This window comes from Echinops telfairi, unplaced genomic scaffold, assembly GCF_000313985.2.
Source record: "Echinops telfairi isolate 266 unplaced genomic scaffold, ASM31398v2 ScPeMD7_7420;HRSCAF=8458, whole genome shotgun sequence".
NCBI lineage: Eukaryota > Metazoa > Chordata > Mammalia > Afrosoricida > Tenrecidae > Echinops > Echinops telfairi.
The window spans coordinates 20717834-20736586 of NW_022111320.1; the positions used below are offsets into that span (position 1 = coordinate 20717834).

An 18753-nucleotide genomic window follows, 5' to 3' on the forward strand; every position below is an offset into this window, starting at 1 on the left:
ATGCATGTGTCTATTACTTTGGTGTGGAATTTACCATTCCTGTACTAATGCTAGCTGTGTGTCCCTGGGCTAATATTACTGACAATGCATTAATAGTGTTTCAAGTGAATAAAACAAATCACTTTGGGTTGGAAATTTTTGCTCACAAACATTAGCTTACTTTGCGGTTTTAATTGTGTATTATAACTTAAATGAAATTATGTAAGATTTTAATATCTTAGAAAAGAGAAAAATATTAAGAAGATCCTTTCTATAAAGTATAATTTTTAACTTTTATGTTCAAGAGTCATGAAGACAAGCATATTTTAAAAAATCTTTATGAAATATGTGCAGTTGGGGGCAGTGAGTGTGCTAGATTTTTATGGAAGGGGGAATGATTAGCAGATTAATATGCAGTTGGTGAGTAACCCACATCTTGAGTTATGGCTTAGAACTCAGACATGAAAAGAAGATGGGGCTTAGTTTCATGGTAGCCATCACTTCTAACTGCTTTTGAGGCTTGTGTTTACTCCTTGGAAGTGAATTCTTCCTTTAATTCTCCCTATCTTATCCTTATTTTTCTGTCTTCTGTTTGTGAGCCCATGGTAAAAATTGGCATGGCAGTCACAAACTAAATTGCTAGTATGTTTCTAATAAAACAAACAGTACAAAGAGAAACAATAGGACTGCCAGTTATTAGAAGGAAGAATCTTCCCATATTAAAAATTTCTCCCACTTTACTTGTCTATAAAGAGAGGATTTGAGAGAAATAATAGGAATGCAAGTGCATGGGGCTCAAATGGAGGTGAGTGTATATTGTATGCCAGTGCTATGTGGTGTTTTTTACATAGATTGCCATTTTACATTGTCATACAGGTATCTTGATCTGTTTAATAGAAAAAGAGATCTTCCAGTGTGATTATAATGAACAATTGCTTAGGCATTGACATAATATTCCTCTATTTTTGGTATATATTGTTTGGTTTTTGTTTGTTCATATTAGGGTCTATCTCAGAGGTAGTATGTCATTGGAAGTCACCCTTTTGAAGTTGTGTTACGTGTTTTTCTGTTTTTCAGTATATGAAACCCAGGGTTGATGAAGCTATAGGGACAGCAAGTAGAATAAGGGTTTCGCGGGGAAGGGGTACAGTGGTGGTGGGGTAAAAGGTAGACAATGTCAAGGGGTCCATGTATAAAAAGAATGTCTGAAAATGGATTTTCACAGAAATTGTACAATTCTACTTGACGTGAATGAACTATGGAATGACATGTTATGTATTAAATCCCACTTAATAACACATTTTTAAAAATTTGAAGGCATAAGGTAGTGTGTCGTGAGCCAAAGGGTGGATGAAGGGAGACGTCGGACAGGGCAAGATATGACAAAATACCCATTTATAAACTATCAAGGGCTCATGCGGGAGGGGGGAGCGGGGAGGGAGGGGAAAAATGAGGACCTAATGTCGGGGGTTTAAATGGAGAGAAAGTGTTTTGAGAAACGATGTACAAATGTGCTTTACACAATTGATGTGTGTATGGATTGGGATAACAGTTGTATGAGCCCCTAATAAAATGTTAAAAAAGAAAAAAAAAAAAAGAATCACACACACACACAAAAAAAGGTAGTGTGTCGTGGCTGCTAATAATTTGGAGGATGGATGGATCAAGAAGAAAAGTCCGCAGCCTTCCTTGACTTTCAGATGCTCTTAGTTCAACCAGCTTTTCATGTGTAGTGGTTTTGAAACTGAATGTCTAAATCAGTGGCATGTGTGTGACCGGAAAGAGTCTATGTTGTTTCTGAGATTTCCTTATTTGGAGCAAGGAGTTGGCTCCAGCCCTGACTTAATAAACCTTACTTGTTGACAGAGAAGATGGCCAGGTAGATTCAGAGGGCTGTGGTTTTCCTTTAATAAAACCACTTTATTCTCACTTAAAGAGAATTTTTAAAAATTATGTTTTATTTCCATTAACAATCTAGTGTATCAAAACATAATTTTCCAGAAAGTCTCAAGGAAATATATACCTGTCTTTTAAGGAATTATGTTTTTTCAGCCTCAATTCCTTTAGTACTAACTATACTCAAATGAAAATGTGTCGTTGTACGACTGTGGATGAGGAGATACCTTGATATTGGAAAACAGGGACCCAGTTTGCTGAGATCTTTTTACGTTTGGCAGTTGGGGTGTTCAAGAAAAGCCAACTGGTAATTTAAATACTACTCTAAAAATATCTTGGGAATGGAACTTTTTGTTCTGCCAGAGGAGGAGAGAGCACTGAATTAAAACCAAGATTGTGTGTCATTTTTGCCTTATTCTTTTTATGTAGTTAGTGTAAATTTAGCCAGTGTAGATGACATCTTTATGGTTCACTGGTCTGGGAATATAGATCTGAATGTTGCTTCTAGCTGTATGACCTTGGGCATGTTCCTTACTCTTTCTGTATGTTAGTTATCTGTAATGTAAAATAAGTTTTTCAAACTAGAGGAGCTCCAGGGACCCATCTAACTCTTAAAAATTGCTACCAGGCTCTTTTATCCAAGGGTTTTCTACTACAGGGATGTGTATTGTTTAACATACACAAAACATTCTGTGAAATAATATGTTATATGATTTGCATGTTATATGAACACCGTATTAAAATCTCAGGGGAACTTGTCCATGTACTTAGTTCATCAGGGTGGACACAGGTAATCAGTTCAAGACCAGTTTACCTTGGATAATTTACAGTCTTGTGCTATGCAGGTGGTCTAATCTCCACACCTCGCACCTCAATTACTATTTGAGGTACTAGGGTGACACGCATGCCTCTTTTGTGATCTTACCTGCTGGTCTGAGGAAGAGAAGAAATTTACTTGGCTCACTGTAGATTCTATGCTTCTGTTGCATAACCAAAAATATAAACTAATGATGAACATGAAAGATCAGAAGACTGTTGGGAATCAAATCATGGAATCGTACTGATGCTTGTAAACAGACTTCAGAGCAGATTTGATCAAATGCCTCAGTGCACACAGCAGATGTTGACTAGATTTTTTTTCCCAATTTTGCTCAAAGATAATGTCCCAAATCAGGTGGTATTGAATTGCGGTGTTATGTTTCTGTATTTGAAATGGATGGTCAGGCATAGCCAACTCTATTCACCTGCTTAGTGATCATGCTGGATTTCCCACATGGTATTGAGGAGGAATTCATTTTGGAGAAGATCATATTGGTTAGCTATGAACCTGGTTGTATATAAAGTCAGAGTCAATGCAAATTAGTACAACACTGCACTTTGAAATTTTGAAAGATTTATTTATTATAATTTCAGCTGAATAGGGTTTAGCCATTTGATTTTATCTGATGCAGGACTTAATGCTCCAGGGCTAATTGTTGAATGTGGAAAATTTTGGAATTCCATTTAATTTATTTAGCTGTCAGGCTCTGGTCACTTGTTCTCTTTTAAACAGCTTTCTTGAGGCATGGCTTGATAACCTTAGCCTCTTTAAAAACTTATCCAAGTTCATCTAATTATAAGTAACGTTTTATATTAGTAGGGCACAGAGGCTCTTCATTTAATTGTTGTTCTTTTCCAGTTAGTAGTAAAAGAAAAGAAAGGAAAATTCTTTGCAGTGAGCACAAAATTATAACCATAATCTTGTACAATACAATTCTATTTTCTTAAAATAAATCTCTAATAAACATTTCTTTCTGTCTTTTATAAACTAACATTCACAATATATATTATTAAAAATCTATAAAAGCTTCCTTTTAGTACTCAGCTAAATTTGTTAATAAGTATAATGGCTAATTTTTATCTTGATATTTGAGTTCTGTTGGTCATATATGAATTCCACAAGTGGCTAGGCATACATAAATCATCTCCATATTTTCTTCCTTTCCAACAAAAACCTGGGGCTGTCCCAAACATGGTTTTTGAAGCTAAGTTGTCCTAACCTGCTGCTGTAAGGAAGGAAGGTTCTCTGCTGTTACCTGACTTGGCTCAATTGTTCTGAGAAGTCACCCTCTGTTACTAACTCTCCATGTACTTTATCCTTTCCCAGGAAGATTCGGAAAGGGCCAAGTATTCCCATGGGTCCAGTCATCATCGCCTTTATCTGGTTTGTAATCACCTATAAAACTGCCCCTAATGTTTTTCCTCATTAATTTAAGGTAGTCACTCATTGTTTTTTACTGTTTGTTTTTATTTTTATCAGGGAGTTGAGGATGCAATGTCCATTCGAAGTCTTGGCAGTCACAGGGTTGGTATTTTAAGTTGCCTACACCATAATAGCAAATTTTGTATGTGTGAGCTTTCTGCATCACTTTTAACTAAGCAATCTGAAAATGTTCATATGTTCCTTTGTCGCTTTTACAAAATAGAAACTATTATAGAAGCCCTTTATTGGATAATAATGCTTTCCTCTGAAATCATTACTGTGCAGTGAATCAATTTTTAAATGAAATATTTTCATCTATTAACTTACATTTCTACTCTTTTTCTATAACAACTAGGTTCTTTGATTTTGGAAAATTTTTGCAAAATTATGTTTGATTTTATAGAATAATATACTTGGTTCTGATTTTCAGATTTTCCTCATTTTTATATTTTAAAAAAAATGACAGGAAATAATTTGGGGGCATGGAAAAAATGAGTTACTGATTTGGAAAATTCCCTGCTTGTTATAAGTATAGCAGTTATCATGAGTTGACATTTTGATTAACATTTTATAGAATGGTCAAGGATTAAGCATCTATTGTTGCTAATTAAGATCAATGAGAAGTTGCTCATTGAAGGATCGCGTATGGTGCTAGGTGATCAATCTTCAAGAATTGTGGTTTTAATCTTCAAGCAATGTATTTAATTTGCACATTGATGCTTATAGCTTACTTACATGACATTACATAGATTTTTTTCACTAACAAAATAATGTTTCATGTTAAGGTCTGTATTTGTTAACTTTCCTCAAACCTGTTTTTTTCCTCCCATCATTTCATTTAATTTATAAAAAATACAATATAGTAAATGAAAGTATCTTCTAGCATATTAGTTATTGGCATATTTGTATCTGTAAGTCTTTCACACAGGTTATTTTTCATGTTAACATGAAACTACTTAGTAAGCTAATTTATGAGTTATAATACACAATTTGGTTAGTTTTAAAACTTTAGATTCAAAGAAAAAGAAAAAATCCTTCAGATTCATAAGAATATTAATAAACCTTTATAGAATTCTAAGCTAATGAGCTTTAAAGTAATGGAATGGGAGAAATGCTTTAAGGTAACAAATTTGTCATGTTTTCCCCTGGTGATGCTTTGATTTTTCGCTTTATTTTATTATTAACTATTGTGTTAATAATCATAAATGGAGTTAATGTTGAAAGCTTGTAAGTTGAGTGCCAAGGACTGTGGAAACACTCCCACCCCTCACCTTAAATATACGGCTTTTCCCCATTTCCTGTGCTGTGAATTTTCAGTTCTAAACCTGGTTAGGTTTATATTTGTATGTGGTCCCAGATACCTGATTAAATATTAGTTAAACTAAAGGTAAATTGATCAAATTTAAGCCAATATAGGTGGTTTTTTTTTCCAATACAGGGTTTTTAAAAACACATCTGCAAACAAAGCAACAAAGAAAAATAAATCTGTAATTAAACTGATGGAGGAATTATATACTCAGAGTATCTACAATGAGATTTTGAAATTGATTTTATGGATTTTCATCAGGTTATTTGCTTTTAAAAATAACTTTATCCAAAAAAATAACTTTATCGTCTTTACTAAGCTAATATAAGCAGAACTTTGTTTTCTAAAAATGAAACGCTGGAAAAAAAAAAAAGAAACGCTGAGAGCCTAAAACAATGAACTAAATTTTCTTGTGGCTTGCCAAGTAATTTGAAGGTTTTGCAGCTATTTAAAAAACAGACAAACAAAATTATACCTATAAGCCATGTATTCAAATTTTAGCACATTTTTTGAGCTATACATTTGATGTAGGACTTTCGTGTTTCCTTTTACCTAGTTAGCTTTCTGATGCTACCTTTTTGAAAAGTGACCTGTCAGAAGTTGTTTTGGTTGGAACCATTAGTTTAGGGTTGGAAATATCAATTCTCTGGCCCATGGGCTGTATAAGGGCCACAAAATCACCAATACCAGCTAACATCACATACCTCACTGAAGAGAAGCCAGTCCAGCCATCACAGGAGGGGTTGAGTAAATTACATATTTGACCAGTATGGTAGAAAGGAGTATTATATAAAAATGCTGAGATTAGAATTGAAACCGTCTGTGTCTGTTCATTATGTGTCAGTTCATTATTTGGCAGTATGGAACAGCAGTGGCTGCTTTACATGACAATACCTCACAAATGCACCGCCACTCTCACTGCTTTGTCTGCATAAATACATGAGGACCTTAAGGTAGAGGTCCAAATGAAGTGAACCTAAATCAGAGCTGTTAGGGATACATTGCTATTTTATATTGCTGGGAATTTTTGCTGTTGTGTATTCTTAGTTCCTAGTTATATATCAATAACCTACCGTAATTCTAATGAGTTTTTCTTTCTTCATATGTTTGCAACTTGTGTTTTGTCACTGCACTGCTTAATTTTATTGAAGAAGCTATCCAAGGATGTAACTGGGGCACATTGGAGCAGAACCAGTACACCTAAAAGACAAGACACCATGGTGTGTAGCCCAGAGTAATAAATATGTGGTCTTCAGTATTGTGCTCTCTCTGCTGATTGGCTGTCAGGTTCTGGGGCTTTCAGAGATAGGTATATTCTGATAGAAATGGATACTTGGTGTACTTTGTTTCCACAGTCTCTTTACTGTACATTTTCTTTTGTTTCCAAATAAAAATTTATAGGCAAATTGTTCTGAGAGTTAAAAAGTTTTTTGTGATATGTGGTAATGGCAAATTTGAAACATTTTAGGAGAGCTATTAATATTTAAACATTTTTTCTCCTTTGAGGAATCATTTATTTATAGAATACCACAAGTGCCCACTGTTACATATTATAGTTCCTTTTCTTTGCCCCTTGTTGTAATAGCAATTTGGATGTCCAAGTGATAGATATCTTTATCAGATAGATGTAACAACCTTTCAAACCACGGCAGTTCTACATTTTGCTTGGAAAAGGAAATTGGAATAGACAAATTTCAATTGCACTATGTTAAATCCTATACTGAAGAAATAAGACACTGCCCTTCTCTTCAATGAGGAGTTCTGATGGCCCAGTGGATGACTGGTTGACTGCTAAACACAAAGGGTCAGCGTCCGAGCTCACCAGTTGCTCGTGGCAGAGAGATAGGCCTCTCTCCTTCTGCGAAGATTTTCAGCCCTACGAGCCCTAGAGGATCTCTATGAGTCTAACTCCACTGCATGGCGATGGGTTTACTCCCTTGAAAGAACTTAGTTGAATGGGAGGATAGAATAGTCATATACTAGAATATGTAACTTGAGTTTTTAAACAAATGAGTTCTATAGGTGTTAACTGAGCAAAGTAAATAAACTTTCTTGAGCAGTGGTTCTCAACTTGTGGGTCGTGACCCCTTTGGGGGTTGAATGACCCTTTCACAGGGGTCGCCCAATTCATAACAGTAGCAAAATTACAGTGATGAAGTAGCAACGAAAATGATTTTATGGTTGGGGGTCACCACCACATGAGGAACTGTATTAAAGGGTCGCGGCATGAGGAAGGTTGAGAACCACTGCTCTAGAGGGAAGTAACTTTACTCTCAGGCACAATGACTCCTTAGAAAGTTTCGTTATGCGTTTTAGATAATTTTGGATGAACAAAAGTTTGTTAAATATGCAATAAAAACTCTTACCTTTTCCAATAGTTTAAGGATAATATAAGTATATAAATGAAGATTATTCTGCTTCAGTACTTTTTGGTATTTTATTGCAGTATCATCTTGAATGAATTTATACAAGGGATAAAATTATACCACTTAGTATATCTTTCATGGTTTCTGTGAAAACTTTTAGAAATGCCCCTCTTATTGGGCACAAACAGAAGAGCTTTGTTTTATTTGAGCTAATATTTTAATGCTTAATTAGAACTAGACTGTAAAATTAGAATTAGATAATATTTGATAGTGTAGATTAAATTTAAAAAATACATAACCTTTGCAGCAAGACATATATTTTGCGTAGTTGTCAGGTAGACACATGCAAATAGGTATACATATGTTTGTATGTATATACACCCAAAATTGAACGTACTGCCATTGTGTTGACTCCAAGTCATATTCACGCTTTAGGACAGCGTAGAACTGCTCCCTTGGGTTTCCAGGCTGTAAATCTTTTGGGAAGCTGAAAGCCTCATCTTTTTCTTGCTGAGCGATTAGAAGATTTGAACTACTAACCTTGCAATTAGCAGCTAGCGAATTACCCACTATGTCACATGGTATATATAAGTAAATAAATCATTCAAGCAAGATTTTAATAAAATTTACTGTTGCACACAACATATTAATATATTTCCTTTTTTTTTTAAAGTCCTGGTTAAAGCCACTAAAAGGAGCTTTCATAAGCTATTAATAGGTTGCAACCTACGTTAGGAAAGCATTATTTTAAGTCATTTTTAAAGTTGTGCTCTTCAATATCCTAAATGAATATAGGAGTTGTACAATAAAGATATTTTTACCAAATGGTATTCAACCCACCTGAGGCTCTTGTTCATCACCTTTATTTGCTTTATACATTGGTGCCCTCACTGAGATTGCTTTACATGTGTAAGTCAGAATGTTTAAGAAACAATGTTAGAAAACTACAAATCTAAGTACAGTAATTATCTCGGTTTTTTCTTTTTCTAAGGGCCCTACACAAACTAGGTTTTCAGGACTTTGCATATGTTCTTTTATTTTTCACTGACTTATATTTAATGTCATGTTTGTTGTATACTTTGAACTGACCAAGTTTCTTGGTTTGGTCAGCATTTTTTATCGTGAAGGTTCCTGAGGAAGGGAGTCTTTCAGGTGTGTGTCCACAAACACATTCAAGGAACACCCCTGCTTTGGATGCTGCTCTTGCTTTGTGGAAGCTTGACCCTGCCAATCTTGTAGTTTTGTCTCATTGCCTGTCCCTATCTTACTTTTGCTGTGTTTAAATGATGGTAATACCTAAAATAAATGAAAAAATAAAGCATCTTTTGACTTCAGAATGCTTAGTTCCTGTACTTAAAGGGTTCCTTAAGGTGTTTTGTGCTACAGTATACTGAGATTGAATTGCCTTACCATTACTGTTATTTGAAAGAGAAATAGACATGCCATTTTAAAATACACATATAATTTAGCAACAGTTAATACTAGAAAGAGTGGAGGGAAGAATGTTTTCTAATTCAAATGCAGTGACCTTGATACTTGATAATATTTGGCTTTTTAAAAATAGTGCTGGACTTTTAATAATTTTTACATGTTACTTTTTACTCCTTGATATTCTGAATTGGGAAACACCCAACTTTCCCCTGGGACTGACATTCAGTATGATGCTACCAAGGATCGATCCTCAAGACTTTTATCACTAGTACGTGTTGCATGACTGTGTTAAATGTAGTTTTACTCTGTGAACACCTGATGAGAAAATGCTCGTCATGGGTAATGACTAACTTTCATGCATTTATTTACAGCATTATGGGAAATGCTGGCTAACAAAACAAAACTTATGTGTTTTCCAATTGTAGGATAGCTTATATTTGGATAGCAGATTTTTATTTTAGTATTACAAGATCAGGACTGAGATTGGTAGTAACAGCACTTTTTCTTAAAATATGGAACCACCCGGCTGATAAATACTGCCCCCTAAGACATGCACCTAATAGTGCTTGGTTGCACACTGAACTGGAGTAGCACAGGACTACCTCTGTTCCATGTTATGTGCCTTAAGCTATCAGTCACAGTGGAAACTGGATACAACTCTATGCCTGAGAATGTTGAGTTGGGTCTTTGTTTTTGTAATTTTAACTAAGCAAGGTAAGCTATATAGCATGCTTTTCTTCAGTTTATAATCTATTAGTAAATTGAGTTTCTAGACTAGGCATATCCTAGAAATGTTCAGTGTAAATGTTTAAGATGAAAGATAGGCAGATTCGCCATCTAGCTCAGAAGCAACAAAGCCCACATGGAAGAAGCACACCAGCCAGTGCGATCACGAGGTGTCGAAGGGATCAGGTATAAGGCATCATCAGAACAAAAAAATCTTACCATAGTGAATGATGGGGGAAGTGCGGCGTGGAGACCCAAAGCCCATTTGTAGGCCACTGGAGATCCCCTTGCAGAGGGGTCTTGGGGAGGAGACGAGCCAGACAGGGTGCGATGTAGCAACGATGAAAAATAAAACTTTCCTCTAGTTCCTAAATGTTTCCTCCACCCCCACCTCCACCCACCCACTATTATGATCCGAATTCGACCTTGCAAGTCTGACTAGACCAGAGGATGTACACTCGTACAAATAGGAACTGGAAACAGGGAATCCAGGGCAGATGATCCCTTCAGGACCAGTGGCGTGAGTGGTGATACCGGGAGGGTAGAGGGAGAATGGGTTGGAAAGAGGGAACCGATTACAAGGATCTATATGTGACCTCCTCCATGGGGACGGAGAGCGGAAAAGTGGGTGAAGGGAGACGTTGGGCAGGGCAAGATATGACAAATTTATAGATTATCAAGGGCTCATGAGGGAGGGGGGAGCGGGGAAGGAAGGAGGAGAAAATGAGGACCTGATGCCAGGGGCCTAAGTGGAGAGCAAATGTTTTGAGAATGACGAGGGCAATGAATGTACAAATGTGCTTTACACAATTGATGTATATATGGATTGTGATAAGTCGTATGAGCCTCTAATAAAATGATTTTTTTTTAAAAAAGAAAGGCAGATTCAAAACTGATTTTAACATCCTTGGTTTGAAGTCTAGTTGCCCAGATAGTCCATTGCTTTGAGCAGTTGATAGGAGGGATACTTCTAGCTGCCCCTCATTTCAGGCAAGCTGTACATACCTAGAGGGAAACTTTTGTTTGCTAAATGATCTTTTTAGTATCATAGCTGCTCCTTGCCACTGCCTTATATCTGTACTCCTAGAAGAGGTTTCAAAAGTTCATGGAAAAAATTACTATCGTTTCATACCGTTTTCCTCTGAACTTTTTGAAGTGTTCCCTCTTATATTTGAGACAATCCTTCCTGTAAAGGTTCCTTAAGTTAAGGTGATTGTCTAGGAATGCTACTCCATTTCAGGGCAATCTTTGGCTCTTTTCCTCTTGAGCATCCCATGCTGTGGGACCATTAACTTGGCCTGAGAGTACTTTGAGCAGCTCTGTCACCACAGTACATACAGAAGACTGACAGTCCAGTCATGGAAGAGGGCTGCTGCCTAGGGCAGCCCAGTGTCATATTCTTTGTTCTCTCAGTCCTGTTTTAGTTGAACCTAAGGATTGCTTTTTTGGCAGTTTTTTTCCCCTTCCTGTAGGTAAGGAAGGCAGTATGTTACTCATACCTTTCTAAAGAAGATAAAGTGACTCCAGTGAGCTATGGGATTCAGGTTCCCATAAATCTCTCTCTCTCAAACACACACACACACACACACACACACACACACACACACACACAGACTTGGATGCTGGGCAGAGGGGGAGGTGAGGAAGAAAATTCAGATACGGTTAGAGAGGCCAGTCAAGTTCAGTGAATCGTTTACTAACAGATGGGGAGTAGACTGCTTGTAGAATACTTTTTTCCTCATATGGATCCTTTGTGTGTCTATGTTACTGTTATAAAGTTACTTTTACAACTTTGTTATTTGGTCTTTAAAGTTTTAAACTTGAAATATTTACTTCCAGAGTCATTCTCATAGTCACTCTTACGGAACGAAGAAGAGACCCTCTGGTGCCCATAAAGACCCACTGGTCAGTCCTTTGTGTGGTCTGTGTCTGCACGGTTGTCTTCTGCGGCTGTAAAGTTCACTGATAACTTTTAGGGGCTTAAGAATCAATGATTGCTTTGGTGTGCTTTGAAGGCACTTCTGAAACTTGATAATGTATTGGAACAGGCTGTATCAGAACCCCAATAAAATAATTTTGTTTTCATAGAGAAGATTTAGTATATTAATATGAGGGTGCTTAAAAATGTATGAAAAAATGGAATGAGATGACAATGGAATTCTTCCATGAACTTTTTGAAGCCTATTCCTATATGCAAACTCCAAGGGCTACAGTTGTATGGTGTTCCAAGAAGCTTGTTCACAACATGTCCGTATTTATGAACTAGCTTTTGGAGTAGAACTGAAGAATAGGCTTAGTGACAATCTCATCTTTGCTTTAGAAGTTTAATCTGATTTCATTTTAGTTTTATGTATCCTTAAGTTTGCTCCAACTCATGTAACCTTATGGATGACTCACAAGTTTCATTTGGAAAATTTGTAAGTCAGATTTTAGGAATGTGGACTATGTTTTGTAGGTCAGATTTTAGGAATGTGGACTATGTTTCCTGGCAGAAATAAAGTAATGATAGCAGAGCTTCCTGCTACCTTGGTGAAATCTCTGTAACCTATCCCACTCCACTGCCACTGAGCCCATTCCGATTCATAGTGACCCTGAGGAGGGTCACTATGTAAATGTTTATGGGAATAGGCAGCCTCATCTTTCTACTGTGGAGTGGCTGGTGAGTTTGAACTGCCAACGTTGAGGTTAGCAGCCCAGTGGCTAAACCACAGCACCACCAGGACACCTTCCTTTACCCTAGAAAGTAATTAAACTACAGAACTAATATTGTTGTCCATTCCTGCTATCTTGAAGATCCTTTCTGTGGGGGAAAACCCAATTGAGGCACCAGGGCATGTCTTTCCTGTAAAGGCAGTCACAGTACTGGCAAAAGAAGGTGCAGTGTGAGCTTCCTCCTGAAGTCAGGGTTCCAGGGAAGGGCTCTGGTCTTTAGTCGGGTGGGGAGATGCTGCTGAGACTTTGATTACTATGAGGAGTGGAGAATGTAAGAGAGAAGACTAAGGAGAGCCCTGGTGAGAAGTGAGTCATGCGTAGCCCCTCAGTGAGAGTGTTATGGGGAGTTGTGCTGGGAGACAGCGTCATCAGTGGAGGAGTTTTTAAGTCAGGAATTTTCTAAATGTACTTAATTAGCTTTGAGTAATTATATATATATATATATAAAACAACAAATAACATGTACATATAGAAGTTATTTATATATATATGTATATATATAAAACTAGGAAAATTGGGAGGTAGCTGTGCTCACCACTATACCACCCATGCTGCACATTAGCTAGGAAAACTGGAAAGGGAACTTTATGATGCCTTTCCCCCTCAGGTAAACACAGTGTACAAAGTTATTGTTCGTTTTGTGCTGTGTATTGAAAATGAAACGGCTGTTGATGTTTCAGACCAACTAGATTTAGCTCTTAAAAAAATAATGTGATTAGTTTATTTTGACATGTATTAAGGCGTGGCAAAATTTGGAACTATATTTGGAACCAACTGATTAATCATTTCTGTGGCTTTGCCAAATGGGTTATAAAAGCAGCAGTTATTTTCTGTGTTTAGCTTCCATTTTACATAGTATGTGCACACTTCTAACTTGCATAGCAGGCATAAGAAACCCAGGAGGGGGTTGCACTGGTTTTACATGATTTGCTGAAAAACAGGTTGTTGTCCGGGATTTTTCAAGTACATTCCTAAATATGTACTTGGCACTCAAATGAGTCACTTATTTCATTTTGATTTCACTGAGGGCTTATTATTTTTTTGTTTTTTTTTGTGAAGTTATGAAAAAAAAAAGAATGGCTTGGTTTAAAAACAGTTTGTCTTTAATACCAGTCTTTTTTGAGAGACTTGTAGTAATTATTATTTTGACCTTTACTCTTTTTTTTTTTTTTACCTTTACTCTTAATTGTGACCTAATTCTTTAAAGACATTGTTTTGGAGGAGAAAGGGTTTGGGAATATAAAGATTTACCTTTGTATGTTCAGACTGTTGGTGGTGTAATATTAACATGTATTCTAAGAAAAAATGTGTTTCGTTTGCTTTTTGCAGAGTGGCCTCTACTTTGACCAGAGAAACTATAGCAGTCTTAGACATAGCAAACCCACCTCTGTCTACCACACTCGGGTTTGTCTAAATATTTTGGATTTGTGTGTTCTATCCAAATTTAACCCATTGCTAATCCCCTTTGTATTTTGACTAGATAGAACTAACCTATTTATGATTGTGCATATATAGGCTGTCTTGTGTGTGTCTTTAAAGGGGGAGAGCTGCTGGATTACCCTAATTTTTAATAGTATTTTTTAAATGAGAATTTTCCAACATACAGTCAGCAGTTATTTGTTTAATATTGGGATTTGTTTAATATTTGTTTAATGCTTGCGTTTTGAAAGCGTTGCAACCTACACAGTTAAACTTTACATTGAGTGTATGAGCACAGTACATTTAACATCATTCACTTTGTAAATCCTGCATACTCAATTTTTATACTCTGTTCTCCATGTCTGATTGAGTTTGTGAGAACTGAAAATTGTGTCCTCAAATGATCAGGAAAGAAATTCCTTTTTAAAAGATGCCATGCCTTTAGTGTATGGAATTCATTATGACTGGTACAATTTATCTGCTGGAAACTAAGACACTTTGTCCATGGTTTCTTGTGAAAAATAGGTTTTCCTAGTCTTTGGAAAAGAGTGCCGGAGGCAATAACTCAGAGTTCATTTCTTTACCTGGTTCGCCAAGAACATGACGAAGCCCTTTAAGATTATATCACAGGATCATAGAAAATATCACATGTGCTGCTGTTGACTGAGGGGTCTGGCCACACTTTGCCATCCTTCCTTTCCCATGGGCCCCCTTTCTCAGCATCTTCTGAGTCCTGTCTCCTTATTCATGCTCAGACACCAACAGAATATAAACACACACATTTGTAGAAAACTGCTCTGAATGCTTTTCTTTCCTGTCCCTAAAACTGATGGTCTCAAAAGGTCTCTCTTTACTGACAAATATTTCTCACTTTTAAAGTATGAAATCATAAATGTAAGTCAGGTGAGCTCATGATGGTGGGACTAATATTCTTTCTCTTTCTCCTGCATATTTATTTTGTGTCTTAACAGTGTTCTTCTCTGTACAGTGACCCTCTAGCAACATCTAAGAGTAACAGGGTTAGTACTTTCGTACTTTCTGCCGGTGTGTGGCCTTCACAGCTACCAGTTATTTTTCTTGGTATATAACAGTGCACTTTTTCATAGGCCCTCCGAACTGCAAATTCTGGTCTCTCGAGAAGTGCCAGTCTGGTTTGTATTTTCCTCTGTGAGCATGTGCAATACTGGACATGCTGATGTTGTGTGCTGGCTCTGTCACTTGACAGCCTTCCTCCAAACTAGTCAGGGGCACATGACTCCATTGCCAGGTGTACTGTAGAGTGTGCTGCATCCGCTTAAAAACCAAAACTTGAGGGTGGTAAGAATAAACGTATTCCTTTCACAGACCAGGTAGATGCTGCTGACCATTGGTAGACCCTGGCTTAGAATCAGCTTCCTATCAAGGAGATAGACTTTTATCGGTCCTGCTGAATTCACATACTTTTTGTGAGATGGCTGCCCGTGCAAAGGATGCCTTCTACCCTTGGGACAGCCTGTTGCTGGGACCTCGGCCACATTAGTTTGGGGCGCTTTATTAAGCAAGGAGAGGCTAACCAGAAGGGCGAACAGTATCAGCTCTGGAATGTGCAAGCTGTGAGTTGGTTGTTTTCAGGCTATTGTTTGTTGTGACTTGGAGTGCACTCAAAACCTAAAGCTTTCTAACTTAGTTCTGTTGTGACAGGAATGAGCGGGTTTCTGTACTTCAGTTTCTTTTTGCTCTTTTGAGAGAATAAATTCTTAAGTATTAGTTCTCTTTGTTTTGTTTTATCATGAGAATATAAAGGAAATACAAGATGACTGTGTGAAAATGTTTAAGTTGTAATGAGACTGATGTAGGAATTTATGCATGTTAACTGAGTGTTACATTTTTCAGTCTTCATCTTGGGAAGGCATGATTATTCTTCAAAACTTTTTTTGGAACTCAGTACTACAAAGAAGTTATGTTACTTTAAACATACCTCTGATGCAAAATAGATAAATTGCGTTTCCTTTTTTCTTTAGGCATCTTTGTATGATGGTGGATTATATAGCCCATATAGGTCTCGAACTGTAAGTCTAACCAGCGGGAGATAGTGAAAAGGTTGATGATTTAGGTGGGCTCATTTATTTACAGTGAAGAAGTCATTTAATCTGATTTGTCATTACTCTATGAATAAGAGCCATGCCATTTATGACTTTCACTGTCCCTAAGCTGTGAGAAGAGAACCTTCTGGAAGTCATGGTTTAAAGTATGAAGTGGGTACAAATAGAAACAAATAGAAACATCCTCTTTCCCTGCTGAGGGGGAGGATGGGAGCAGCACTTCTTAGAACACCCCTTTCTTTCTTTCTTCCCTCTTGTAATGGGCTGGTTGATCTGTGGGTGGAAGTGAGGTAGAGTACCAGACCAGGTGAGGTTACCTCCACCCTGGGAACCAGGGTCATATGTTCCTAGCGGGAAAAGGAGCTGTCTGCTGTTGTAAACCTTTCTTTTTGGAAACTTTATAGCCCTCTGAATACAGTTATTACTCCTCAAGAACAAGTTCAACTCGAAGCAGTCCTGTGGTGAGCTGTTGAGTCTTGTTGCATGCTTTTCAAAACTTTTTGGTTGTTTCATTAATCTCTACTCACAGTTTGGAATATTATAGATGTGATGTGCTGCACTCCTGTGCCTGGATTATAGCTGTTCCTCAGCACACAAACTCAAGCACTAATTTGTCCTAATTGGTGGTTTCTGGATGAATGCAATTTTTAAAAACAAGTCTGCACTCATGTCATTAAAATTCCTGTAACTTTTAATATTTAATTGACATTCATGTGGAACATACTGTCTTTTTGTGGTGATGCCATGCCCTTAGTGTATGGAATTCATTATGACTGGTACAATTTATCTGCTGGAAACTAAGGTACTTAGCCTATGCTTTCGCTCTCTTTATTTTTTTAACATTATGCTATCTCATGTCAGCTTCTCAAATTTTTAATGTAAAATACAATAGAGATAGTTCTAATCATAGAACCTTTCTGGAGTACTAGAAATATTTTTAATTTTTAAGGAACGCCCATAATAAAAGTTCTCTGACCCTCCTCTCTTTTCATTCCCCAATCTTTGTTGTTATGTATATTCTAGAGATTTTTATCCAGTTTTGAATGTCCTTTATTTTGAATACAAGTGAGGGGCTTCAAAAGTTTGTTGAAAAGTGGAATTAAGAGAGAATAGAGTTTTTCCATTAACTTTTTAAAGCTCCTTCCTACATACCACGCTCTTTGATATTTAAAAGTTTGTTTTTTTTTAAAGTAAGCCATGCTGCTTTTTTTTTTCTTTCACTTACTGTCTTTTGGAGATTGTTTTCTATTAGTATTAGTATACTTATTAAAAGAGAAATATATTATCTCTAGTGTATAGACTATACATTTAAAAATTCTTCTTTTTTTGCTACTACAAAACCTTGTACAATGAGCATTCATATCCAAGTATATTTTTTGTGCACTTATGAGTAGATCAGAAAAATAAATTGTTAACCATAAAATGATGAGACCAAAGAGCATATGCATTTAAATTATTATATATATATTGCCACTTTGCCCACACTGTATTAATTACATACCCCAAAGCAAATGAGACTTTAAAGTGGTTTCTTTTCTTTTTTTTAATCATTTTATTGGGGGCTTGTGCAACTCATCGCAATCCATACATCCATCCATTGTGTCAAGCATATTTGTACATTTGTTTCCATCATCCTTCTCAAAGCATTTTCTTTCTACTTGAGTCCTTGGTATCAGCTCTTCATTTTTCCCTCCTCCCTCCCCCCAAAGCAGTTTCTTAATGGCCAAGTGAGATTAAATTTTGGAGTCCATTAGTTGAGTTTTACGGGCCTTCTTTCATATCAGTATGCCTGGCTCATTCTCATATCATTTCCAAAACGTTTTTCTAAGATGACCAGCCCTATATTAAAAAGAAAAAAAGGAAATCACGCAGGTGTTTATTGTTGAAGACTTTTTTTACATAATAAAGGAGTTTGTTTTTAACTTACCCTACTCTTTCAAAAATAATTTTATTGGGGGCTCTTACAAATCTTTTAACAATCCATCACTCAATTGTATTAAACCCACTTGTATGTATGCTGCCATCAACATTTCCAAAACATTTTCTTTCTATTTGAGCCCTTGTTAACCTACTCGTTAATACGATTTTACATTGTTATAATTCTTAGACTGGGTCACACAGTTCATGTATCAAGTATGGTTGCCCTTTGCACACAAAATGGTAAACTATTTTCAATCAAGTGTAGAATCGTGTTCATATTTTATTTGTAAGTAAGATTCAGAGTTCTTATTTTAGTGATGTCAGAATGGTTCCTAAGTGATGCTAGAAGCGTGGTCAGAATGGAGAGAAACTAGATGCTGGAAGATGAATCTTCTGCTGATGAAGTAGACAGGAGTTTGCTTCAAGAAGGGTGCTGTTGGAAATACTTCTACGAGTTGCATAGCAGTGAATGAAGGAATATAAGAATGATCATTTAAGTGTTCTAGCTGGTAGGAAATTCTGCCTTTGACATATTATTTAGTATTTTATTTTCTTTTTTCCCCTCACAAATGAAAATATGAAATATACAAGAGGGCTTCAGAGAAGTTCATGAAAAAAAAAATTCCATTGTCTTTAAATCCCATTTTTCCATGGACTATTTGAAGCCCTGTTGTA

At 36.5% G+C, this 18753-nt stretch overlaps 1 protein-coding gene across 16 annotated transcripts in view; it reads left to right on the top strand.

Moving 5' to 3' along the window:
* LRRFIP2 (LRR binding FLII interacting protein 2) overlaps positions 1-18753 on the top strand; it is a 114144-nt gene that overhangs the window by 43086 nt on the left and 52305 nt on the right. For 5 of the 16 annotated variants that reach the window (XM_045297596.1, XM_045297593.1, XM_045297597.1 and 2 more), the window contains exons 4-12: positions 4022-4078; positions 4175-4219; positions 6575-6643; positions 9447-9488; positions 11786-11851; positions 13988-14062; positions 15049-15096; positions 16078-16125; positions 16563-16619. The exons of 6 other annotated variants lie outside the window; for them this stretch is intronic. In XM_045297596.1, coding sequence (XP_045153531.1) covers positions 4022-4078; positions 4175-4219; positions 6575-6643; positions 9447-9488; positions 11786-11851; positions 13988-14062; positions 15049-15096; positions 16078-16125; positions 16563-16619 — 507 coding nt within the window. The remainder of the gene's footprint in view (positions 1-4021; positions 4079-4174; positions 4220-6574; positions 6644-9446; positions 9489-11785; positions 11852-13987; positions 14063-15048; positions 15097-16077; positions 16126-16562; positions 16620-18753) is intronic. 5 more of the 16 variants (XM_045297599.1, XM_045297594.1, XM_030887628.2 and 2 more) reach the window with 3 other exon arrangements.